Source organism: Carcharhinus amblyrhynchos, chromosome 11 (genome assembly GCF_965287045.1).
Source record: "Carcharhinus amblyrhynchos chromosome 11, sCarAmb.v2.hapA, whole genome shotgun sequence".
In the NCBI taxonomy this organism is placed as follows: Eukaryota; Metazoa; Chordata; class Chondrichthyes; order Carcharhiniformes; family Carcharhinidae; genus Carcharhinus; species Carcharhinus amblyrhynchos.
In genome coordinates this window covers 13,730,147-13,757,763 of record NC_137334.1, presented here as the reverse complement: position 1 = coordinate 13,757,763, position 27,617 = coordinate 13,730,147, and the positions used below count along the sequence as shown (strand labels likewise).

The window sequence follows — 27,617 nt, the reverse complement described above, 5'->3', positions numbered from 1 at the left end:
TCATTTAGACTGCAGTGATATTAGTTTCTACTTCAAGTTTCCAGGGAGTGCTGTACCTTGTGCACATTACTCATGCAGTACAGATTAAAGGTAGGCAGATTATGTACCCTGTGTGCATGTATTAGAGGCAGAGATGTAGATTTTTGCAATACTTTTACCCATACATATCATTCGTGCTATAACCTTATGAGTGTTAGCAGCAGCAGTTCCTGCCTGCCCTAGTATCCACTTCATTAGCACTTGAAAAGATTTCTGCGGCAAGTTGGGGGATGCGTGATTGGACCTGCAGATACCAGAGTGCTTGTGAATAAGATTGGCTTATAAAGAAGTGCCAAGAGACCCGGCTTTTAAAATCCACAGCCACTATAAGCTGGTGCATAGTTAAGTGGTACAGCGGTGGGCCTCAGCAATGTCATTTTTATTTAGTCCACGGCATCTTTTGTGAACCGCGTTATATCAGATGTAGAATCTATTAATACATTCGCTGGATGTCTAGGAGTTGGACATGTCTTGATGATCACCTCAATTGAGACCTTGGGGGGGTGGTGGGGGGGGTTGGTTTTCCCATCCCGCCCTCCACAGGAATTGTAGCGGGGATGGACCATGCAAAGATCCGTTGACCTTTGGTCTGTTTCTATGATTCTATGACTGTCAGTGCTGTAATGTAAAAAATGTAGTACCCCATTTGTGTATGGCCAGCTCCCACAAACAGCAAGGCGATAACGACGAGATAATTTTGGGGTAGAACGGTGGTGCAGTGGTTAGCACTGCTGCCTCACAGCTCCAGGGACCTGAGTTCGATTCCTGGCTTGGGTCACTGTCTGTGTGGAGTTTGCACATTCTCCTTGTGTCTGTGTGGGTTTCCTCTGGGTGCTCCGATTTCCCCCCACAGTCCAAAGATGTGTGGGTTAGGTTGATTGGCCATGCTTAAAAAAAAATTGCCCCTTGGTGTCCTGGGGCGCATGGGTTGGAGGGATTGGCGGGTTAATGTGTAGGAATGTGAGGGTAGGGCCTGGTTGGGATTGTGGTTGGTGCAGACTTGATGGGCCAAATGGCCTCTTTCTGCACTGCAGGGATTCTATGATTCTATTCTATTGGCCATGCTAAATTGCCCCTTAGTGTCCCGGGATGCGTAGGTTAGAAATTAGGGGGGTAAATATGTGGGATTACGACGATAGGGCCTAGGTGGGATTGTTGTCAGTGCAGACTAGATGGGCCAAATGGCCTCCTTCTGCACTGTAGGGATTCTATGAAGGTTTCTATGAAGACCTTGGGTGGGATTTTGTGGATTTGGGGCTGGAAAATTCCCCCCTCCCACCTTGAGTCTCCTCTCAAAATAGTTTGCTGGAAGCATTCTCTGCCTAGCAAACACTAAAGAGCATTTTGAGAGGGGAGAAAGTTGCAAGGAAGCATAGGGGGCTTGTTCTACACAGTAGTAGTGTCCATTACTAACCTTTATATAGCCTTTACCCTGAGGGAAAATATCTTGGCATAGAGACCTTCTTTAAGAGAGTTGGGGGGGATGGGAGGGAGGGGAGGAGCAGGGAGGTGAAATTCTGACATGCTTTTTTTCTTAAAAAACAGAAAAAAACAGAGGGACTATTGGTATTGAGGGTCTGTCTTTAGCTATGGACATGTCTGGGAAGTGAGAGTTGACACTGTGCAGGCAGCCCTGTTTTGGCTCCTTTGTCAATTGATGAGGGTTTCCGACATAGCTGAAACGTCTGAGGGGTCGTTAGTCAAACTGGAGTCGGACAAGAATCCCCTTCACACGCACAAGTGCCGAGGGTCCTGGGGAACGTGCCAAGCCTGCTGGGCGTATGCAACGGTGGCAGGGAGCTTAATTTGAATTGGAGTAGTGTTTTCCTAATGATCCCCACGCACAGTCAGCCCATTGTCAGAGGCAAGGGGCTTTCAGGTTCAGTCGCTGCACTTGTTGAGCATTGTACCTCTCTGAAAGGGGAGAGAGTCACAGTGTGAGATCCAGCCAACCAGTCTGTCCAAGTGGGAGCGTCCCGTGGCTGCATTTGTTTGGAGGAGAGGCCCCGGAATGCTCCACTGAATGGAGTTACAGCCTTTGCTCGGGATGTGCAAGCGCGCAGAAAGAGACCATTGTGCCGGACGCTGGCAGGTTGCATTGGGAAGTGCTGACAAAAGTCTTCCTGTCCTTAAGCCGCCTCGAACTTTGGCCTTTGAATTTTAGGGGTAGTTTGTAAGGGAGTGATGTTTGTTTTTGCGTGGTAAATTGATTCTCCCTTCTCGAGCCTGGCAGAGGGGTTGCAACGGGACGGGGGAAAGAGGGATTGGGAGAAAAATAATAGCAAGGAAAGGCTAAATCTGGAGACGATTTGTGGAAACTGGGAAATTCGGTAACGGGAGGGTGGAATGGAATTGGGGGATTAAACAGCCTTGCCACCCAGCAAGCAGCAGGAAGTTCGAACAAACAGATCTGAACCTTGGGATCTGAGTCTGTTATTTCTGTTAGAGGGACAAATGTTCAGAAGGAGAAAAAGTTCTATTTATTTATTAACCTCTCTGTTACAGCTGCCTCAGAATTTCCAGAGCAACAGTGTACATTTACTCGCTTAGATTTAAAAAAAACTTTTATTATGTCTCAAGTTTTTTATTGCTTTTCACTGGACGGCAGGAAGAACTTCATCAAGAATTTTGCCTTTAATTAACCTTCATCGGCAGCAGCATCCTTCCATCTACAAAAAAATTGATAGGCGTGCAACGAGCAATCCACTTCAGATGGCAGGGTGGTAGGGGGGCAGGGAGAAACCTTCATGTCATAGAATCCCCACAGTGCAGAAGGAGGCCATTTGGCCCATCAAGTCAGCACCGACTCTCTGACAGAGCCCCAGGCCCTATTCCTGTAATCCCACTTATTTAACTGGCATAGGGGGAATGACCATATCCACAGTAGATCCATAAGGACAGGAACCACAGTGTGTTTCTGGGTCCACTCAAACAGTAAGTAGAAGCAAGTAGGAGGGCTGCACAGTGGCACAATGGTTAGCACTGCTGCCTCATAACGCTAGGGACCCAGGTTCAATTCCAGCCTCGGGTCACTTCTGTGTAGGGTTTGTATATTCTCCCCGTATCTGCATGGGTTTCCTCCAGGTGCTCCAGTTTCCTCCCACAATCTAAAGATGTGCGGGTTAGGTTGATTGGCCATGCTAAATTGCCCCTTAGTGTCAAGGAGATTAGGAGGGTAAATATGTGGAGTTATGGGAATAGGGGCTGGGGGGATTGTGGCCAGTGCAGACTCGATAGGCCAAATGGCCTCCTTCTGCACTGTGGGGATTCTATGGATTCTAAGGTGGAGTCTTTTTATGACCCTGGCAACAACCTTACCCATGATGCCAAGGCGTGATATGCCCCTGTAATTGTTGCAGTCTCCTCTGTTTTCTTTCCTTTTGTACAGTCTGATAATTGTTGGATCACACATCTCCTGTGGAATGGAGACTACTTTCCAGCAGAGATGGCAAAGACTTTCTGTGCTTGGGCTCTTTGGCTGGGATTTCATTCTTGCTGGATGCCTTTCTGTTTGCCAAGTGGCCTATGGCCTTCTCGAGCTAAATTCATGAGGAATTCTTCATCCAACTCATCCATGCTAAGAGGATGCAGGAGAGTTCCAAGCATGGACTTGAAGATCTCCATCTCACAGGAGCATGGCCCATTGAAGCCCACAGCCCAATGGGACATCTGTTTACTTCTGTCAATGGGTACTTCTTCTGCTGAATTGAGTTGAGGAGTAATATTGGTGAAGGTAGAGCCAAGTGCCCTCTTGATCCCCACTTGCATAGTGAGTAAATTTCCATTGTCTCAGCCAGTTTGGACATCTTGACATATGTTTCTTTGTGCAGTACGTCCCCATCTATTACATGCTGTTTTGGCCAGGTGGAAAAGGTAAGGTAAGTTGTAGGGAGGAAGCAGAGAAGCTGCAAAGTAATACAAACAGGTTAAATGAGTGGGCAGCAAGATGACAGCTGTAGAGAAGTTATTGCTTTTGGTTGATAGAATGGAAGAGCTGAATATTTTTTAAAAGGTGAGCAACTTGTAAGTGTTGATGTTTACTGAGACGTGGGTGTGCTTGTACAAGGAACACTGAAAGTTGACATACAGTATAGCAAGCAATTAGGAAGACAAATGGTAGATTGGTCTTTGTTGTAAGGAGATTGGAATACAGGAATAAAGAAGTTTTGCAAGAGTTGATAAGATGAGGGCGGAATTATGATAAGATGAGGGTGGAATGATGATAAGATGAGGGTGGAATTGGCGAATGTAGATTGGGGGCGCAGATTAGTTGGCAGGATGGCTGAGGAACAGTGGAGGATTTTTAAGGAGATCTTTTTCGGTGCTCAGCAGAAAAATATTCCAATGGTAAAGAAGGAATGTAGGAGAAGGAAGAACCAGCCGTGGTTATCGAAGGAAATAAAGGAGAGTATTAAATTAAAAGCTGATGCGTTCAGAGTGGCTAAAAATAGTGGGCAATTAGAAGATTGGGAAAGATTTAAAAAACAACAAAGAATGACTAAGAAAGCGATAAAGGAAAGATCGAGTATGAAGCTAAACTAGCTCTAAATATAAAAAACGATAGTAAAAGTTTTTGTGAATATATAAAGAAGAAGAACCTCCTGTGAACTGCCTCCAATGTCTCTACATCTTTCTTCATTTGCCTGATAATGTTCAATGAAATACTTCAAGTATTTCATGCTTTAAATGTGTTACACTGATGTAAGGCATTGTTGGACAGTAGCAATTTAGGAGGCTATAGGGGGCTATTTAATTATTCTTACAATTAAAATTCTTAGCTAAGAGAACCTGCAGCTGTCTTGCCACCAGAGATTTTCCATACCTGGCCGTTTTTCTCATCTCTGAAAAAAATAAAGTATTTCATTTTTGCACTAGCATTAATAAGAATATAAGAACTAGGAGCTGGAGTAGGCCCCTCGAGCCTGCTCCGCCATTCAATAAGATCATGGCTGATCTTTTTGTGGACTCAGCTCCACTTACCTGCCTGCTCGCCATAACCCTTAATTCCTCTACTGTTCAAAAATCTATCTATCTTTGCCTCAAAATCATTCAGTGAGGTAGCCTCAACTGCTTCAACAGCATTGGCGTTAAGCATTCTCAAGTAAGTAATACTTTACAGCTTTGTAAACAAACACTCATGGGAATCTTGAAGCATAGGACGTGGGTGCAGCCCCTTGAGCCTGCTCCACTATTCAATAAGGTCATGGCCTACCTGACCATGTCTCAACTCTACTTTGCCATCTGCTTCCGTCCCCACCCCCCGCCACCGCACTCCACCCTGCCCCACCCCACTATTACACTTGACTTTCAAAAATATCTGCACTCCTCCAAGAGTGCACTCAACATCCAAGAGTCATCCCCGAGGACAAAAGTGCGTTCTTTCTTATGCTGACCAGCTGTTGGATCAGTGCCAACGTATCGCTCCACACCTCCCAGCAAGGTGTTTGACTGTCCAAACCCATTCGCTGCCATTTTACAATCACAGACTACAGAGACATTCACTCCATTGGTGCAGAATGCCCTTGAGTCAGAATTACAGAGGCCGAAGGTATCATAGAATCCTGCAGTAAAGAAGGAGGCCATTCAGCCCATCAAGATTGTACCAACAGCAATCCTATTCTGTCCACCGTAACCCCACATATTTACTCTGCTAATCCCCTCGAAACTAGGGTCAATTTAGCATGGCCAGCCAATCTAATCCGCACAATTTTGGACTGTGGGAGGAAAGCGGACAACCCGGATGAAACCCACGCAGGCACGGGGAGAATGTGACCCAAGGCAGGAATCGAACCAGGGTCCCTGGTGCTGTGAGGCAGCAGTGCTAACCACTAATTTGTGTGCAACCCTACTGCAACATCCAGTCCCAATAAGGATTTTGTAAAACATAAAGTTTAATGCTCTCTCCTGGGTAACTAACTTTTCAAGCCCAATTTCACACCAGGTATAGCAATATCATTCTGTTCAGCTCGATCTCCTTCACAATCATCTCTGTGTCATATTCAATATCTTGGTGATATAATGATAAATACCCAAACAATGTATAGCTTTCGATCAAGGTTGCTTCTAAGTGTGTTCTACCCCTTCAATTCAGAATCCAATATTCAAACCTTAGACAGTAACTATAAATCATTTACATGACTAAACTAAACGAGGTGTCACAATCTTTTACCAAACAAATAAAATCTCCAAAGAGTCTGTTAAATCTGTTTACAAAGAATGCTCCTGGATAAGATCTTTATCCCTGGAATATACGTGGGAAAAGCAGCTCTTCCTAACCTCTCTGGCTGTATTCCAATTTATTTCACCCATTTGTATTCTCTCTCTTCCCGTGGCACAGTGGTTAGCACTACTGCTTCACAGTGCGAGGGACCCAGGTTCGATTCCTGGCTTGGGTCACTGTCTGCATGGACTTCCTCTGGGTGCTCCTGTTTACTCCCACAGTCCAAAGATGTGCAGGTTAGGCCATGCTAAATTGCCCCTTGGTGTCAGGGGCACTAGCCAGGGTAAATGAATAGGGTTGTGGGGATAGGGCATGGGTGGGATTATGGTTGGTGCAGACTCGATGGGCTGAACGGCCTCCTTCTGCACAGGGGCAAATCAAATCCACACTTTAAAGGCACATCATCATTTTGGTATGTTTTAATTATTGCGGCCTTCTAATCTTATAAAGATTTATAGGTCTCATTGATTTATATGATGGTGGTGAAATCAATAATCTTTAGTGTGACCTTGTGACAAGGCCTGTGGTAGCATGCCCCTTTTAAAGGGCAAGGCCTCGGTGGCTCATGTGACCCATTCTGCCAATTCCAGGCCAGAAGGTGTGAACCCCGGAGCTGAGCATGGGTTTTCCTTGCAATTCGGAGTCTGGAGTCATGTACAGTACAGCAGCCTTTACATCACTCCTTCAACACAGTTACTTACCTTAATCAACCGTTCATTAATTAAACTACTTGGGTGGCCGCCCGTCTTTGCAAGATACCACACAGCCAAGGATAATTTTTCAGTTCTATTAGCAGCCTCTGAGAATAAAAATCAGTGGCGGAGCGAAGGGTATAGCTTTGTGATGATGGTTAGATATCACCACAGTTACGTAACACTCACACTGTTCCACCTCATTAATCTGTATGCTGGAGACTGAGTTGCCAGATTAAGAAGTCTGCCACCTTGATGAAGTTCATATTAATTGATGTGTGCTTGTTTTTGAAACCAGCCCTGCCATGTGTCGAGGTTGATGAATTAACAAGGGCTGAAGTGGAGACGTGAGATTTTTATCGGGCCCAGTGTATTTCAATATCTATCTGTGTAGTGGCACAGAATGTAACAAGGCATCAAAGATCCTCAGAGCAATTGGTGGATCTTTCCCCTTGTCAGAGAATGTAGAACTTGGGCGAATGTGGTCACTGTTTAAAAATAAGGGGTCACCCTTTCACACCCACGATTAACAAGGAGATGAAAGGTTATTGAGGGGAGGCAGGAACGTGCAATTTGATTAGCCATGATCTTATTGAATGGTGGAACAGGCTCGAGGGACCGAGTGGCCTACTTCTGCTCCTAACTCATATAGTTCATGTGGTGCTATTTTCTAGGGAGGGCAGTTATATATTTACCAGAAAAGAAAAGCAGCCAGCAGGACTTTGGTTTAATATCTCATTTGAAAGACAGCGTCACAGCACTGTGGCACAGTGGTTAGCACTGTTGCCTCAGAGCACCAGGGATCCTGGTTCGATGCCAGCTTTGGGTGACTGTATGTGTGGAGTCTGCACGTTCTCCCTGAGTCTGCCTGAGTTTCCTCTGGTCACTCTGGTTTCCTCCCACACTCCAAAGATGTGCAAGTTAGGTGGATTGGCTGTACTAAATTGCCGCTTAATGTCCAAAGATGTGCAGGTTAGGTAGATTGACCATGCTAAATTGCCCCTTGGTGTCCGAAGACATGTAGGTTAGATGGATTAGCCATGCTAAATTTTCACTTAGTGTCCTAAGATGTGTGGGTTGGGTGGATTAGCCATGGGAAATGCATGGGTTTACAGGCATTGGGTGGCGGGGAGGCTCGAGATGGGATGCTGTTCCAGAGAGTCGATGCAAATTCAATGGGCCAAATGACCTCTTTATGCACTCTAGGAATTCTAAAAATGGCAAACTATACAGTACTCTATTAGAATAGGTGCCCCAGTCTCTGGATTGGGACTTGGAATTGGATACACGAGTGCTACCAACTGAGCCACAGCAAATACCTAACACATACATGGCAACACACATCTAATGCATACAGTTAAATATATACCCACTCACCAATCTGAATTCAGTGATAACAGTCAGCGACTGATTTCCAGCATCTTGAGGTACTTCCCTACGTGTCAGCCTGGAATGTCTGGAAAATGGAAGGTGCATGTGCGTGGATTCTCATCCGCACAAAGCCTGATGTACTTGTTCCATGATCATGTTTGTAGGGAAGCTGCACGCTTGTGTACAGACATTTACATAGGCATCATGCTTGCGGGTGTACATGAGATATGTGCAAGTGCACAAACAATGGCATACAATTGGCCAACTGATAATTAACTGGTAGAGGTATTCTTTTTTATGTGTGAAGTTCAGTAAAATTTTCAGGGTTTTTTTCTCCCACCGCAGTCAGCCAAAAGGAAATGCAAAGCCCCAGTGAGGGGGAGGGGTGGAGGGTGGTTTCAAAGGGGCAGCATAAGTGGTTAGCATTGCTGCTTCATAGCACCAGGGACTCAGGTTCGATTCTGGCCTTGGGTGACTGTGTGCAGAGTCTGCACACCCTCCCGCTGTCTGCGTGGGTTCCCTCTGGGTGCTCCGGTCTCCTCCCACACTCCAAAACTGTGCCAGGTTAGGTGGATTGGCCACGCTAAATTGACCCTTAGTTTCCCAAGATGTGTAGTTGGATGGATTAGCCACAGGGAAGGTGCAGTGTTACAAGGATAGGGCGGGAGGGAGGGTTTGGGTGGGGCGCTGTTTCAGAGAGTCGATGCAGACTCAATGGGCTAACTGGTCTCTTCTGCACTGTAGGGATTCTATGATGTATAATCCAATCTGAAAATATTCAGGTGAATTGCAACAAATGCTCTTAAGAAGTTAATTATTTAATTGACTGGTTGGACGATAGCCTGAGGAGATGTCATGCTTGCTGACTTTCTTCACTCTTGTTTTTGAGGGCAGGCTATATTGACCTTTGGGCAGTGCTGCACCATCACAGGTGCTCACTTTTGGAAGAAGCGTTCAACTAAGGCTACATCTTCCCTCATAACACATCCCAAAGTCTGAGGTCACAAACCAACCCACTCAAGAATAGCTTCTTCCCTGCTGCCATCAGACTTTTGAATGGACCTACCTTGTATTTAGCTGTTCTTCCACTGCAGCCTAGCTATGACTGCAACACTATATTCTGCAATCCTTTCCTTCTCTATGAACGGTATGTTTTGTCTGTGTAGCGTGCAAGAAACAATACTTTTCACTGCGTACTAATACACGTGACAATAATTAATCAAATCAAGTCACATCCCCAGCACTATTTCAAATTGGAGCAAAAGAGTACTCCCCAGCGATCTGTAATGTTTATCCATCGACATTAATATGACAGAAAAATCTGATTATCCGGCCGTTGCTCATTGTGGGAGCTTGCTGCATGCAAATTGGTAGCTGCCTTCCAACGCCACAGCAGTAAAACACTTAATTGGATTTTCAGCACTGGAATATAGAAGAATCATGGAATATGTACAGTACAGAAGGAGGCCATTTGGCCCATCAAGCCTGCACCGACAACAATCCCACCCAGGCCTTATCCCCGTAATCCTACATACTTACCTTGCGACTCCCGTTGATGCTAATGGGCAATTTAGCATAGCCAAATCCACCTAACCCACCCACCTTTGGACTTTGGGAGGAAACCAGAGCACCTGGAGGAAACCCATGCAGACATGGGGAGAATGTGCAAATTCCACACAGACAGTGACCCAAACCGGGAATCGAACCCGGTTCCCTGGCGGAGAGGTCATGATGGGCTGTCTTTTTTTCCCCATCTCCCCATCTACCTTTGAAAGCTTTCTTAAGATTCTACTTTGGGAATTTTGCTTTGTTTTGCTCGCCCCCCTGCTGTTTTCCACCTTGCTTACTATCGACTCCCTATTGCTGAGCTCCTGGGGACATCACATTGGGTCACTGTCTGTGTGGAGTCTTCACGTTCTCCTCGTGTCTGTGTGGGTTTCCTCCAGGTGCTTCGGGTTTCCTCCCACACTCCAAAGATGTGCTGGTTAGGTGGATTGGCCATGCTAAATTGTCCCTTAGTGTCAGGAGGATTAGCAGGGTAAATATGTGGGGTTATGGGAATAGGGCCTGGGTAGGATTGTGGTCGGTGCAGACTCGATGGGCCAAATGGCCTCCTTCTGCTCTGTAAGGATTTTATGATTGAAGGACATCTCACGGAACACAATTAGCATGAGGGTGGGGGGTGTGACACAAATTGTGGTGGTGCAGAAATCTGGAAACGAGCAGAATTATTACTATATGAGCAGGTAAACCGAATGGAACACAGGATTGAAATGAGTGATTACCCCAAAAGAAAAGTGCTGCCACTGTTATTAATTGATCATCTTATTTACGGTTATGAAAGCCTCAAACATTTTGAAGTAAAAGTTGAAGTATTGTACTCCAAGCCAATCGAGGAGCTGTCCCATGTGACTGTTTAACAAATTTAAGGAGTAGATGTTTGGCACTGAGCACTCACTGACACCATTAATTTTACCATTGATCTTTAAATCTGACACCATATACATTGCATCTAAATAATTGTTTAATTTGTTCTTAGCCACTTCTCCAATTAAAATCGGTTAAGAACAGGAGAGCTTTGTTCAATAGCTATTTCATATGATAATTCAAAACAATTTCTTTCTTGTTTAAAAGAAAATCAATGGCAACCCATAGTCTTCATATTCCATAGTATATATTATTACTTGCATTGTTTGCAAATTTTTCTTTTTGTTTCCACACTAAAATCAGTCGGATCGACCAAGGCCACCCCTGTCCTTTAGCTTGGTTACAAGTGATGATAACAAGATCTATCTGTTGAACTAGAATTTGATTTATTGTTGTTACAAGTATTCGTATACAGTGAAAAGTATTGCTTCTTGTGCACTATACAGGCAAAGCATACCGTACATAGAAAAGGGAAGGAGTGCAGCATGTAGTGTTACAGTCATAGTGTAGAGAGAGGTCAACTTAATGAATTAAAGCATCATTGGAGAGATTAAAAGACTTAGAATCAAGGTATAGAAGCATAGAACGAGAGTAAATGATAGAATCAGAAGGTATGCTGGGCACAGCTTGTAAGAAGTCACCCACTCCAGCGCCACTTTGAAATGTGGCAGTAGTCTTCTGCTAATATCCTCAATTTTCATTTCTTGAGGCACAGTCTATTTAATCTTTCCTCCCAGGACAATCCATCCATCTCAGGAATTAGTTTGGTGAACCTTGTTGTACTCCCTCTATAGCAAGTAAATCTTTCCTTGGGTAAGGCGATCAAAACTATGCACAATATTCCAGGTGCCATCTCTAAGTAATGGCAGTAAGGCATCTTTACCCCTATTCTCAAATCCACTTGTAATAAAAGCCAACATATCATTTGCCTTCTTTTTTTTTTTATTCATTTGTGGGACATGGTATCGCTGGCTGGCCAACATTTGTTTCCATCCCTCATTGCCCTTGGAGGGCAGTTGAGAGTCAACCACTTTGCTGTGGCTCTGGAGTCACATGTAGGCCAGACCAGGTAAGGATGACAAATTTCCTTTCCTAAAGAACATTAGTCAACCAGATGGCTTTCTCCGACAGTCGACAATGCTTTCATAGTCATCAATAGATTCTTAATTCCAGATATTTTTTATTGAATTCAAATTCCACCCTCTGCCATGGCGAGATTTGAACCCGGGTCCCCAGAACATTAGCTGAGTTTCTGGATTAATAGTCCAGTGATAATATCACTAGGCTATCACCTCCCCGCAATTGCTTGAAGTACTTGCATGTTTGCTTTCAGTGACTCATGAAAAAGGGCACCCAAGTCCCTTTGAAGTTCAAACTTCCCAGCCACTCAACATACTCATGATTTCTGATTTTCCTATCAAAGTAGATAACATTTCTTCACATTGTATTCCATCTGCCAAGTTTTTTTCTTAGCATTCGCTTAGTCTTTCCAAATCCCCTTGAAGCATCTTTGCATCCTCCTCACAATTGGCACTTCCACCTAGTTTTGTGTTATCTGCAAACCTGGAAATGTTGCATTATATCCTCACTTCCAAATCATTGATTGCGAATAACTGGGGCACTCAACAGTGATCCGTGTTGTAACCCACTGGTCACCACCTGCCAACCTGAAAATGACCCATTTATTCCAGCTCTCTGTTTACTGTCCATTAACCAATTCTCACTCAACGCCAGTACATTCCCCCTAACCCTACATGACTGGTGGAACAGATTAGATGGGCTGAACGACCTTCTCCTGAACCTGAGCACCTCTCTCGAGTTACCTGTCATTGATCCAGTCACACTGCTATCTCGCTTAGTTCCCGGAGGACCTACACCAGCTGACGACATCCTAGAGGCTCACTACCCTCTGGGAAAAGATGGACTCTCGAACAACCAGTCTACTCCTACACTTAAACAATCAAAACTCATGACCTCTGGTCCCCTGTTAAACTGGAATAATCCATAAATGGGGATGTTACCCAACCCTCCAATTATTTTATAAACCTCCATCAGTTCACCTCTAAATCTACACTGTTCTGAAATGCGTATACCAAGATCTTCATCATAGAATCCCTACAGTGCAGAAGGAAGCCATTCAGCTCATCAAGTCTGCACCAACTGAGCATCCCACCCAGGCCCTATCAGCATAATCCCACTCATTTTACCCACTAATACCCCTAAGTTCTACACCTTGGGACACTTAGGGGCAATTTAACATGACCAATCCACCTTATCGGCAGATCTTCAAGACGTGGGAGGAAACTGGAGCACCCGGAGGAAACTCACGCAGACACGGGGAGAAGGTGCAAACTCCACAATAGACAATCACCCGAGGCCAACCTGGGTCCCTGACACTGTGAGTCAGCTGTGCTAACTACTGTGCAACCCCTCGACCTTATTTCATGGAAAAAGGGGCAGGCAAGCTTTTTCAGAAGTGTGCGTACTGGCGCAAAGCAGGACAGGCAATGTGTGGCTGATTTTGTACGTAGGACCATAGGAATTAGGAGCAGAAGTAGGAAAATTCAGCTCTTCAAACCTGCTCCGCCATTCAATCAGATCATGGCTGATCTCTCCCTGGTCTCAAATCCACCTTCCCACCTGTTCTCCGTATCCCTTTATCCCTTTTTTATTAGAAATACATCTATCTCCTTCTTGAATCTGTCCAACGATTCAGACTCCACCGCCCAATGGGGCAGCGAGTTCCATAATGGGAGTCAGTGTCTTATCTCATCACCCTGTGCATTATTGCTCTAATGTGCCCTCACAATGCATCAGTATTCGAATAATGAAGAAAACTATTTGCATTTTGTTAAAGCATTGGTTGGTCAGATGCGCTAAATTTGTTGAGTGACTGGCTTTCTTCATTGGCTGAATGAGCTGGTTTGGTTGGGTGGCCAGGTACAGGATTGAGCTGAACAGTTTATTTTTAACACCCACTCTTCATTGTCCTTGAGGAAGTACTGGTGGTGAGCCTTTGAACCGTTGCTGTCCACGTGGCGAGGGTATCCCCAGGATGGCGTTAGGTGGGGACCTCCCAAGTTTTTAATCCCAGTGACAATGAAGGATTGATGGTACAGGGTGGAATGGGTACGTGGCTCGGTGGGAAATCTAGAGGTGATGATGTTCTCGAGCACCTTCTGGACTTATCTTTGCAGGTAGTAGGGGTTGTGAGTTTGGGAGGTGCTGTCAAAGAAACCTTGTCAAATTGCTGCAGTGCATCCTGTAAATAACATACACTGCGGCTACTACAGTGCATTCATAGACGATTGACGATAATTATGTTGGTCCCCGTAAAGGCTGGGTTGGCACAGAGCGTGAGCCGAGTGGGCTGATAGTTTGGCAAGCTCACTGTCGGTTGACAGATTAAGACAAGTGAAGGTTTGTTGATTAATTATGGGCTCAATGCTTGAGTTAGTTCTCTGGATGGGTAGATTGAACTGAATTGATTATCAATGAGGAAGTGGATTGGCCATGCTAAATTCTTTAATGTCCCAAGAAGTGTAGGTAAGCTAGATTAGCCATGCTAAATTGCCCCTTACTTGTGCAGGTTAGATGGATTGGCCATGATAAATATGTGAGGTCACAGGGATAGGGTGGAAGAAAGGGCTTGGGTAAGATACTCTGTCAGAGAATTGGTGCAGACTTGATGGGCCAAGTCTGCACCAAGTCTTCTGCATTGTAGAGTGGCATGGTAGCACAGTGGTACCATTGCTGCCTCACAGTGCCAGGGAACACGGTTCGATTCCCGGCTTGGGTCACTGTCTGTGTGGAGTTTGCATGTTCTCCCCGTGTCTGCGTGGATTTCCTCCAGGTGCTCCAGTTTCCTCCCACAGTCTGAATGACGTGCTGGTGAGGTGCATTGACCCGAACAGGCGTCGGCATGGTGACTGTGGGAATTTCCCAGTAATTTAATTACAGCGTTAATATAAGCCTTATTTGTGACTAATGAATGAACTTTTTTCTACGAACTAGGACGACTTGGCCAGACATTTAATTCTTTTTGAAGAAAGTATATCCTACTTTAAACAAATGTTGCTGTACTAAAACTGTAGAGTGTCAGCTATTGTCATTAATGATCAATGCATTCGGTTACAGGTACATTCTCCTGTAAAAGGGCAAAATGGTCGCTCCCAGTACGAAGAGTTGGAGCATCAGTACTCTACGCTTCCAAGGTAAGGCACTAGTAACAATGTCCTTTAATTGTGCAGACACACATTGCGTAACACAGAAAGCATGAAGGTCAAAAAGGCTATTTGATCTGTCAATGTGAAAGCAAAATACCTGCGGCGGGATTTCCTGCTCCCCCTGCCCACCCCCTCCTCCTAACAGCAGCACAGTGGCACATATTTTCAGCAGAGCAGGAGGCTGTGGCTCAACATTGCTCATCATAGAGGTTTACAAGATTATGACTGGCTTGGGTAGCGTGGATAATCAGAGTCTTTTTTCCCCAGGGTCAAAGAGTCAATTACTCAGGGATATAGGTTGAAAGTTCAAAAGAGATGTAAGGGGCAAGTTTTTCACACAGAGGTTGATGGATGCTTGGAACGCGCTGCCAGCAGAGTTGGTGGAAGCAGATTTTGTAACAACGTTCAAGAGGCATCTGGGAAGACACATGAATAAGCAGGGAAAAGAGGGATATGGACCAAGTAGAGACAAGAAAATATTAAATTACAGAGGCATTTGTGTCGGCACAGACTTGGTGGGCCGAAGGGCCTGTTTCTGTGCTGTACGGTTCTTTGTTCTAGTCGCACCAATGTTTGTGCCATTTTCCACTACCCACTGACCATGTTGTTGGGGATCCCGCCATGAGTGGGGAAAGGTGGGGTGTGTGGTTTCCATTAGCAGGACTGGAAAAGCCCGCCCCCAGGAGGGGTTGGAAAATTCAGCCTGTGGATTTTGAAAACCTGAAGTAAAAACAGAAAGCGCTAAAAGTTTTCAATGACAGATCAGCAGCATAGGTATAGAGAGAGGAACGGTTAGTTGGGTGAGGTTTTAACTCGCTCAAAGTCCTCTCGCTTATACTGTGTTGAGAATTGGGTCCAAACATTTCAGGTGGTTGACATATAATCAGAGCCTGGAAAAGGTTAAAGATATAAACGGCCTTGAATCCAGTGGAGGCGCAGGGAAAGGGAGGAATAACAAAAGGGAAGGTTAGCAATGGGATGAAAAGTGGGAGAAATTCAGTGATGAGAAGGATGGTGGTGCAAGGCACAATGAGGTGGAAATGGACCTCCTTCAGTTACGTTAAGACTCTAAAACAATATAGAATCATAGGATCCCTACCGTGCTAGAAACTACAAAGGGTTGTGAACGTAGCCCAGTCCATCACGCAAACCAGCTTCCCATCCATTGACTCTGACCACACTTCCCGCTGCCTCGGGGAAAGCAGCCAGCATAATCAAGGACTCCACGCACCCCGGACATTCTCTCTTCCACCTTCTTCCATTGAGAAAAAGATACAAAAGTCTGAGATCAAGTGCCAACAAACTCAAGAACAGCTTCTTCCCTGCTGCTGTCAGACTTCTGAATGGACCTACCTTGTATTAAGCTGATCTTTCGCTACACCCTAGTTATGACTGTAACGCTGTATTCTGAATCCTCTCCTTTCTTTCTCCTCTATGTACTCTATGAACGGTATGCTTTGTCTGTATAGCGCAAGAAACAATACTTCTCACTGTACCCCTATACATGTGACAATAATAAATCAAATCAATGCAGAAAGAGGGCATTTGGCCATCAAGTCTGCACTGACTCTCTAATAGAGCATCTTACCCAGGCTTATGTATTTGCCCTGCTGAACCCCTTAATCTATACATCTTGGACACTAAGGAGCAATTTAGCATGGCGAATCCATCTGACCTGCACATCTTGGACCCTGAGGAGCAGTTTAGCACGGCCAATCCACCTAATCTGCGGGACCTGCACACCTTTGTGACTGTGGGAGGAATCCAGAGCACCCTGAGGAAATGCCGTGGGGAGCCATAGTGAACAAGAAGACGTACAATCTCACTATAAATAGAACCTACCTAACCCTTTTTTAGTCTCCCAGGGGATTGTTAGATTTCTTCTCCATCTTCAAAACTCAATTAAATTATTTTGCCAACTTTTCATCTGACATGATTCCTTCCGTTGGCTTGATATTCCCAAGGGTCCAGTGACTCTAGAACCCATTACCCCTGTCCATAACCGTCTGATTCTTACCCTGTTCCCAACCACTTATTCATCTGGCTATTGGTTGATGAAGCATTGATTGCTCTTGCCAGAAGGCCGCAGCTTAGACTTGCTTGATACATTGCCCCCCTTCTATTCGTAACCCTATTGTTCCAGTATAATGTGTTATCCCATCATCCTCTCATCACAACTGACCACTGTAACCAGTCCTGTCTTAACTAATCAGCTCCTTTCAAAGCTGAGAGGTTTTATTGTGTAAATTACAGGGCATTGTACCTGTTTTTGGCTAAGTAGTTAGCAAGATTTATTTTCGATTGCAAACTGACTCCACGAGTGGGATTTTCCCTTCAGACTTCTGAACCCCACCGCCATGCTCAAAAGGGGTTCAGAAGTTCTCAGTGTTTGGGCAACAGTTACTTAGTATAGTTTGCCCCAAAGTGGCCATTTAATAGCCAGTGTTCAGGCTTGCTGTCCAGTTAAGGGTAGCAGCCTGGCTTCTGAAAATCAGCTTAAAGGCTTCAGAGAGAAGCCACGGTGGGTGAGTGAGGGAGGGAGGCCACACACTCCAATGTTTCCAAACTTTAAATTAAACATGGCTTTTTTGCCAGGCCACAACTGCTTTAGGAAGGGGGAACCCCCTCCTCATGGTGGGTTGCCGTCTGTGGCTGATTCAGCAGCCAGGCAGGGGAGGAGGGTTTCTTACCCTGCCAGGACCACTTATCTCCTGGCTTGCTGCGAGGAAGCCACCTCTAGACAACCAAGTCCATGTTGCCTCTGGAAACCTGGAGGCAGACTGAAAAATCCTAGTTGGCCTCCATTAATGGACCTTTAATTGGACCAGTTGACAACCCACTACTTCAGGGCAGCTAGCCATGTTGCCTCCTCCTCCTCCACTCCTTCCCCCTCCCCACCGCCACCACCACCACAATATTTCCCCCATTCACCGAGTGACTACACTGCATTGGCTGCAAGACATTTTGGCGCATCTTTAGATATGAAAGTCGCTATAAAAGTGCCAGTCTTTTCTCTTTTGCATAGATACATAGAAGATAGGATCTGCAGGAAGCCATTTGGGCCTTCTAGCCTGCTCCATATTCATTATGATCATGGCTAATCGTCCAACTCAATCGCCTGATCCTGCTTTCTCCCCATAACCTTTGATCCCATTCACCCCAAGTGCTATATCCAGCCACCTCGTGAATACATTCAATGTTTTGGCATCAACTACTTTCTGTGGTAATGAATTCCACAGTCTCACCACTCTTTGGGTGAAGAAATGTCTCCTCACCTCCGTCCTAAATGGTCTACCCTGTATCCTCAGACTGTGACCCCTGGTTCTGGACTCCCCCACCATTGGGAACATCCTCCCTGCATCTACCCTGTCTAGTCCTGTTAGAATTTCATAAGTCTCTATGAGATTCCTCCCTCATTCATCTGGACTCCAGCGAAAACAATGCTAACCTAGTCAATCTCTTAGGGGGACTAGCAGGGTAAATATGTGGGGGGAAATAGGGCCTGGATGGGATTGTGGTCGGTGCAGACTTGATGGGCTGAATGGCCTCCTTCTGCACTGTAGGGATTCTATGATTTCCTTCCCTCTGTTCTTCCTTTGTAATTCTGAACAGCTGAACCTGTAAACAAGGCATTGCTGCTGTGTCTAAACCCAAAGCGCTGAGAACACCCCCTGTAGCATTGACGGGAAATTAAATGGTTTTCTCGGGACTCCCGCAGCAAATCAGTCCAGGCAACGGTCTTAAAATTAATCAAATCCTTTAGTTTATTTCTACTTCATAACCTTCCAAGGAAATGGAGATCGGAGTGGTACAACACTTCAGAATCTAGCTCTCACTGCTCTTTGGAGGTTGGTTTGAACTTGTTCCAAACTGATTAGTCAGCGAGTCATTTCTCCTTGACAGCTCTTTAGCCTCCCGAGGGGTTAGGCAGCATTAACTTGAGTTCCTTATGACTCTCGGTGCATGGCCTCATAATTTGGCACTAATTGCGCAGCTTCCTTCAGAGACTTGCCTGACGCGAGAATATCAAAGCGACGCACTGTAGAGCATGATCCTTGGACTTGGAGCAAAGGTACACTGGAGGTATAGTGTAGAAGGAATTAGGCATTTTGCATGACCTGTATACGTCTGCCCAGGGATTGCTCACGTTGTCACAGACCATAGGAAAAATGTATTCCAGTTCCCTGCTCAACTGTCCTCTCCCATGATTAGTACAAACACACGCACGCGGACAAAACCTGCTGTCGCAATCATATACAACACGAAGCGTGTGTTTATTTAACAGCTTGCAAAGGATATTCTGTGTTCGACGTGTCAAGCATCCAGGTTCGAAAGTTGAGCTCCTTAATCCAGGTTTCACCGCATGGCTTTTGTTACCTTGAGCAAATCCCAAAACAGCAGAAGTGCTTTTTAACACAGTTTATATTATTGGGGCTCGGTACATTATTGTATGTCAGACCTTGGATTTTTCTGTGAGTGTTAACATGACCATGTGCCCTATCCCATTCCAAATTAATTGAGGGGGGTAAATGAATCGGGCCCCAGGAACGGACAGGTTGCGCTCAGCTAAGCCAAGGCCCCTGGATGCTTATTATACTTGCCGCACTGTTCCATAAGTACATAAGAACTAGGAGCAGGAGTATGCCATCTGGCCCCTCGAGCCTGCTCCGTCATTCAATAAGATCATGGTTGATCTTTTTGTGGACTCAGCTCCGCTTACCCGCCCGCTCTCTATCACCCTTAATTCCTTTGCAGTTCAAAAATTTATCTATCCTTGCCTTAAAAACATACAATAAAGTAGCCCCAACTGCTTCAATAGGCAGGGAATTCCACAGGTTCACAACGCTTTGGGTGAAGAAGTTCCTCCTCAACTCAGTCCTAAATCTGCTCCCCTTTATTTTGAGGCTATTCCCCCTAGCTCTAGTTTCACCACCCAATGAAGAAGCAGCGCTCCAAAAGCTCGTGATTTCAAATAAACCTGTTGGACTTTAACCAGGAATTGTGAAACTTCTTATCATGCCCACCCCTGTCCAACACTTGCACCTCCATATCATAGCTAGCTTCAGCTGCCGGTGGAAACAACCCCCCTGCTTCAATCTTATTTATTCCCTTCATAATCTTATATGTTTCTATAAGATCTCCCCTCATTCTTCTGAATTCAGTGAGTATAGCCCCAGTCTACTCAGTCTCTCCTCATAAGCCAACCCTCTCAACTCTGGAATCAACCTAGTGAGTCTCCTCTGCAACCCCTCCAAGTGCCAGCATATCCCTTCTCATGTAAGGAGACCAAAACTTCCAGGGCTATGCAGCAATGTTGGTGGGGTTATTCGTCAAGGGCCCAGCACATTGCTGTGGCTCTGGAGTCATGTGTAGGCCAGACCAGGTAAGGACAGCAGATTTCCTTCCCTAAAGGACATTAGTGAACCAGATAGCCTTTTCTGACAATCGACAATGGTTTCATGGTCATCTGCATATTCTTCATTCCAGATTTATTCTTATTGAATTCAATTTCCACCATCTATCATGACGGGATTCGAACCCTGGTCCCCCAGAATAGTTTCTGGATTAATAGTCTAGCGATAATACCCCTAGATTATCACCTCCCCAATAAATATTGATTCAGGACACACTGAACTACCCTGCTGTCTGAAACTGGTCCGTGGGATCTTTTACGTCCACCCCTTTCAAAAGGATGCACCTGTAACAGTGCAGCACTTCCACAGTACTGCACTGGGAGCGCCAGCCTAGATCCAGTGCTCTGGAATTGGACTGCAACGTGTTAAAGGACCTACCTCTGTGCTGAGTTCCTGAGTTATTGAGGGGCTAGGGAGGAGCTTGCAGAGAAGGTAATGTAAGTTTCACCTTGACTACAGTGAATCATAATCTATTGCGCAGCTCCCTCACAAACCCTGGAAAACAGATGTTTCAAAAGTGGGTAGGCTTTAGAGACAAACTCAGAGGGCTCTGAGCAGGGGAAGGAAGTGTGCTTATTTTTCATGGGGTTACTGAGCTTAGGGGATTTGTGAAGAAATAACGTTAAGCCATGTTACTGCGGGACGCTTACCTCAGGAAATTGTAGCTGAACCTTAAGGACAAAAGACAAACTTTTATCTTGAAAAAAAAACAGACACTTGAATTCGATGTTGGTGGCTGAATCAATGATATTAAAGATTCAATCACCAAAAGTCCCTCAGATAAAATTGTGATTATTTTTTAATGTGTAAAAACAAAAGAAACACATGTGTTGGCTTGCCTGGTTGTGACCAGCTGTATGTGTTCTCACTCTAGTTTCCCCAGCAGAGGTAAAAGAAGAAATGGCCCACTTTAACTTGTGTAAATGCAAGTCTTTCCTTTTTAAAATATGTACGAAAGAAAGAGAGTGCACCAATGGTTCATGTGCACGGGCATGTGTCCGCAAGTGTTACTTAACTCAATCGAGCATTTTTTTTAACATAACTTTTAACCACTTAGAAGATTTTTTGTTTATTAAAATAAATTGCGGACAATTGGGACTAGATTAGGGGTTTAAAAAAAGGGCGGCATGGACAAGTTGGGCCAAAGGGCCTATTTGCATGCTGTAAACCTCTATGACTCTAAATTCAGTGCTGACTAAAGCAACCTTACGTGTATAATTAATTGATTTATAACCAATAAGTTATTACTCCCAAGTGTTACCAATGTTAGAGGTGGTCAATTTACATTTAAGCTCCAACAAACAGGAGTGTGAGAACCTGGCTTATCTTTAATCACTTGAGTCTCTCTGGAGTGGGAGTTGAAGGTTCTGATCAGAGAAGGGCATATAAAAGTCCAACGCTGGCATCTCTACATCATGGGATTGAAACCAAGCACCCTTCTGACTCAGAGGTGAGAATCTCAACAACGGTTGAGTAGATAGGCTCAAAGAATAAAGAATAGTGCAGCATGGGAATAAGCCCTTCGGCCCATCAAGGCTGCACTGACATATGACGCTTTACTAAACCAGAGACCTTTTGTTTCTACGTGGTCCGTATCCCTCTACTCCCTGCCTATTCATGTATCTGACATGATGCTTCTCAAAAGTTGCTATTGTGTCTGCTTCCACTGCCTCCTCTGGCAACGCATTCCAGGCACTTCCTATGCTTTGTGTAAAAAAACTTGCCTGTCACATCTCCCGTAAACTTTCTCCCTTTCCTCACCTTAAACCTATGTCCCCTAGCAATTGACATTTCTACCCTGGGAAAAAGACTCCGACTTTCCATTCTATCCGTGCCTCTCATAAACTTCTATTACTCTTCTGCTGCATGCACCAGTTGACCAGGAGTTCAAAAGGGCAAAGCAAATTCAGATAAAGCATTGAAAACACCAGATATGTAACTCCTTTTAAAGAGGCATGCGCATGCTTCATAAATTCAATTCTTCAACGCTCTATTGCAAGCAAAGTCTTTCAAACTTGTTTTTGTTTTAAAACCAAGCTTCTCACTTCGGGGACAGAATCAGTTTTTTTTTGTACTATTAAATTGTACAGTGTGGGCAATAAAAAAGGATTAACTCCAACCAGAGTGGAACTTATTCCGTTAATGGCAATGATTACAATTGTTCTGGGTAAGTAATGATTGTAGATTGCTATTCACTCAAGAAATATTCATTTAGTGCTCCGTTGCCTGTGTCAGTATTGATCCCAGAAGTTGCCATTGATTACCCAGGAGAAACCTGGAAAAACACAGCATAATGCAAAAAAGGAAAGACAGAGAGGCTTGCATCCCACACAGGCCCTCTTCATCCTCTGTATCTCTGTAACCCCACGCATTTACCATCCACCTAACCTACACAATGCGGGACACAAAAGGGCAATTTAGCATGGCCAATCCGCCTAGCCTTTCAGACTGTGGCAGGAAACCGGAGCATCCGGAGGAAACCCACGCAGACATGGGGAGAATGTGCACACTCCGCACAGACAGTCGCCCAAGCCTGGAATTGAACCTGAGTCCTTGCTGCTGTGAAGCAGCAGTGTTAAGCACTGTGCCACACTCCGAGAGATCAGTTCCCAAGGGGCATAGATTGAAGATGATTTGCAGAAGGGTTAGAGGGGACATGAGCAAGAAGTTCTTCACCCAGAGGGTGAGAGCTGCTGGAATTTCCTGCCTGGAATGGAGGTTGAGGCCAAAACCTTCAACACCTGAAGTGCTGTAATTGCAAGGCGACAGATTGACTGTTGGAAAAGATGTGTAGATTAGGTGGATGATAAGTGTGTGTGGTTACAGGAACAGGGCAGAGAGAAGGCCCATGTGGGATGTTGTTTCAGAGAGTTGGTGTAGACTCAATGGGCCAAATGGCCTCTTTCTGTAGTGTAGGGATTCTACCTAATCTTTCCTCCGTGGCTCTCTGCAGAGCAATTACGTCCCTCCCCGTGGTGTGGTGAATTTATCTATCCCTTTAACTCTCACACGTGCAGCTGATTTGCACAGCAAGATCCCATAAACAATAACCGAGATGAATGGTGAGATGCAATCTGCTTTTCTCATGGTACTGATGAGGGGTGAATGTTGACCAGCAGACCATTCTTGGCTTTCTCTGAATGGTCCCATGGAATCCCCCACAGCCACCAGAACTAACAGAGGGTGGGGGGGTCCTTAGCTGAAAGCAGCAACCAGCCAGTTTTTCACTGAGAGAAAACCACTTGGAGGTATCCAGTGTCATCCAAATTTTTTCAGTGTTACGCTTGACTGAAATCCCCTTAATGAGCTAACTTTTTCTAAGATAAAGTTTCAAACAAAACACAGCTGCCCTAATCTGACGTTGACTTGGGAGGTGTTTACAGAATTATTTACTTCACACATATACAATCTACAGCTGTGAGAAATGAAGTTTACACATAAGGGTGCTTCACTCAGCATTGAGACAGGAATTTATTTTAATAATTGGGGATTCTTTTAAGTGGTCAAAGTTGCAATGAAAAACGCTCGATTTGAGTCAAGTAAGGCAGGAAGCTTGGCAGCCTTCACACACACGCCCTTATACATGAAGTGTCGCTGCAGATTTTCTCTCTTTTGTTAATATTTTAAAGCTGCATCAATCACAGAATCCCTACAGTGTAGAAAGAGGACATTCAGCCCATCGAGCCTGCACTGACAACAATCCCACCCAGGCCAGATCCCCGTAACCCCACCTATTTACCTATTGGAGCTCTAAGGGGCAATTTAGTGGAAATAAAGATTGCCCTGACTTCTCACATCTGCAGGTAATGTCAATTCTTTGAGTATCATAGAATCACAGAATCCCTACAGTGCAAAAAGAGGCCATTCAGCCCTTCAAGCCTGCACTAACAACAATCCCACCCAGGCCCAATCCCCATAACCCCATGTATTTACCCTAGCTAATCCCCCTGACAGTAAGAGGGATTTACCATGGCCAATCCACCTAACCCGCGCATCTTTGGACTGTGGCAGGAAACCGGAGCACCCGGAGGAAAACCCATGCAGACACGGGGAGAATGTGCAACCTCCACACAGACAGTCACCTGAAGCTAGAATCAAACCGGATCCCTGGCGTTGTGCCAACCACTGTGTCACCGAGCTGCCCATCCTTATATAACACTCTTCATAGCCTCTGGCACCCCAAAGTCATTTAAATATACTTTGCAGTAGATAGGGAAAAAAAGCAAGGTTCCATATACGGCAACTTGATGCTGACCAGATGATATGATTTAATGATGTTGGATGAAAGATGAATTTTGGAGAATAAATTTTTTTTAAATGGACCTGCAGAATTTATTATGTCCACCACGGAGGGCAGACATGATCCTGGTTTAGTATCTCATCCAAAAGGTGGTAACTGTGACAGCTCCTGGTCCTGGCTTGTCACCCTGGATTGCTTGGGGTGACACAACAGGAAAGGTTCATCATCGACCAGGGTTCATGCTGGCGGCACAGTGGTTAGCGCTGCTGCCTCATAGCGCCGGAGCCCTGGATTCAGTTCCCGGCTTGGGTGACTGTTTGTGTGGAGTCTGCACATTCTCCCCATGGGTTCCCTCCGGGTGCTCTGGTTTCCTCCCACATTCAGCGGGTTGGGTGAATTGACTATGCTAAAATTTCCACTAATGGCCTCAGATGGGTAGGTTAGATGGATTAGCCACAATAAATGTGTAGGGTTACAGAGATAGGGCAGGGAAGAGGGTAAGATACTTTGTCAGAGAGTCAGTGCAGATTTGATGGGCTGAATGGCCTCCTTCTGTGCTGTAGGGATTCTAACATTCTGGTTTCTTTTTTAACCTTGAGTCACAAAAAGACCCAGAAAATGAGACATTTTAAAGGAGGAAATACAGAGATTGCCGCCGCCATTATCGATTTTAATACCCCATCTGACAACTCCCGCAAAAGGGTGCTTAGCGTGGAATCCAGACCTCTATATGAAAATGGTGGGGAAGTGGGGTTGGCTGGCACGAGAAACTTGCCACATGAACCTTTTTCAGTCGCTGTTCAGTTTGGGTGGCACGGTGCTGCCTCACAACGCCAGAGATCTGGGTTCGATTCCTGGCCTCGGGTCGCTGTCTGTGAGGAGTCTGCACATTCTCCCCATGTCTGCATGGGTTTCCTCCGGGTGCTCTGGTTACTTCCTACAGTCCGAAAGACATGTGGGTTAGATGCGTTGGCTGTGCTAAATTCTCCCTCAGGGTACCCGAACAGGCGTTGGAGTGTGGCGACTAGAGGATTTTCACAGTAACTTCATTGCATTGTTAATGTAAGCTGACTTGTAACACTAATAAATAAACTTAAGACTTAAAAATTTAAACTGAATTCCCCAGTTGTGTTCAGGTGGAGTTCTTGCTCTCACAGCCTAACGATATTTTACAGTCGGCCGTGCATGGCTTTTACCACTGTAGTGGAGGGTGGATTGCAGGCTTGTTTCAGCTGAAGCCTTGATCTTCAACAGCATTGACAGTGAAGCCACCTCGCCTGCACACTGGTCAGACCTCCGCCTGTCGGGTCTGGCTATTGTAAATAATCTCATTAATCTCATCAAGGCCAACCGACTGACGTCAGTGTGGTCTGGGACAAGCCATAAACTGCCAGTAACAGCAATAACAGGACCCTGAAAGACTGGAACCAAGTTTCTATTTCTCAGCCAGGTGCTGGAAAACACGAACCACATTTTCCATTTCGAAAACAGGGAGTGAAAATTGCGAATCCGTTTTCTATTTAGCAGCTGCAAAACCCAAACCGGATTTCTACCATAAATTCTCCTGTTAATAGAATTATTTTAGTTATTTTTTGCTACGTTCTTTGCCCACATCACATTGCAATTTACATCGCATGATTAAGGAAAGGACCTGGAGTAAACCACAGGGCCTCTTTTGCCTACTGAGTTATTTAATGAGATTATGACTGACCTTAGTCCTCAACTCCTAGTTCCTTGCCCTATCCCTGTTTCACTTGGTTTGCTTAGTGTCCACCCCACTATTAACAGCCTGCCAATCTGAAAATAACTGGTTTATTCTTCCTCTGTTGTCTGTCCTTTAACCAATCCTTTATCCATGCAAATATATCAGCCAAAACCCCGTGAGTCCTTCTCCCATACCTTTCATGTGTCATCTTGCTGAACACATTTTGAAAGTCCAAATATATTACATCACCTGGTTCCTTTTTATCTGCTATTATTCATTAGTGTCACAAATAGGCTTACATTAACACTGCAATGAAGTTGCTGTGAAAATCCCCTAATCACCACACTCCGGCACCTGTTCGGGTACACTGAGGGAGAATTTAACATAGCCAATGCACCTAACCTGCACGTCTTTCGGACTGAGAGAGGAAACCGGGGCACCCAGAGAAAATGCATGCCGACATGCGGAGAACATGCAGTCTCCACACAGACAATTGAACCCAGGTCCCTGGCACTGTGAGACATCAGTGCTAACCACCAGGCACTCCAAATTACACCTTCAGATAACTTTAATAGATCTGTCTAACATGATTTCCCTTTCACAAGTCTAAGTTGACTCTGTCTAATTGAATTATGATTTTTTTTCCTTAGTGCCCATTACCACTTTCCTAATAATGGATTCTTTAGCCGTGTTGCAGCTAGGTAATCATAACAATCGCATGTTGGCCTTTAACTCCCAGGAGGTTGTAACCTCCTGAGTGCACCTATTTGTAGCCCTGTCCAAATCAGTGCACACAGGTTGATTCCAAAAGGGAAAATGCTGGAAAATCTCAGCAGGTCTGGTAACATCTGTAAGGAGGGAAAAGAGCTGAGGTTTTGAGTCCAGATGACCCTTTGTCAAAGCTGGGCTGAGTAACCAACATGAGTTGGAGTTGGTTACTCACTTGAACCTTCTGTAGACTTGAGCTTATCCAAAATGCTACTGCCCTGTTCACCATGACCGCTGTGCTTGATGACCTACATCAGCTCCCCATCTAGCAAACCCTCAATTTTCACATTTTCATCTTTGCTGTCAAATCTCTCCGTGGCTTCCAGCCCCCCTCCCCACCCCACCTCTGGTTCTGACCCCTTGTGTATCTTTGATTTTCAGTGTTCCTCTATTGGTGGCCATGCTTTCAGTTGCTTGGGCAACTCTAATCTCCCTCTCTCAGGCTCTCCACCTCCCTTCTCTATCTTTAAGACCTTCCATAAAATCTCTGTCTCTATTACCAAGTTTTTGGTCAC

The 27,617-nt window shown here is 45.1% G+C and overlaps 1 protein-coding gene across 1 annotated transcript in view; it reads left to right on the top strand.

The window, feature by feature from the left end:
• Positions 1-27,617, top strand: part of LOC145349922 (partitioning defective 3 homolog B-like) — a 1,010,807-nt gene that overhangs the window by 944,649 nt on the left and 38,541 nt on the right. The window contains exon 22 of the mRNA XM_080198594.1: positions 14,887-14,963. Coding sequence (XP_080054720.1) covers positions 14,887-14,963 — 77 coding nt within the window. The remainder of the gene's footprint in view (positions 1-14,886; positions 14,964-27,617) is intronic.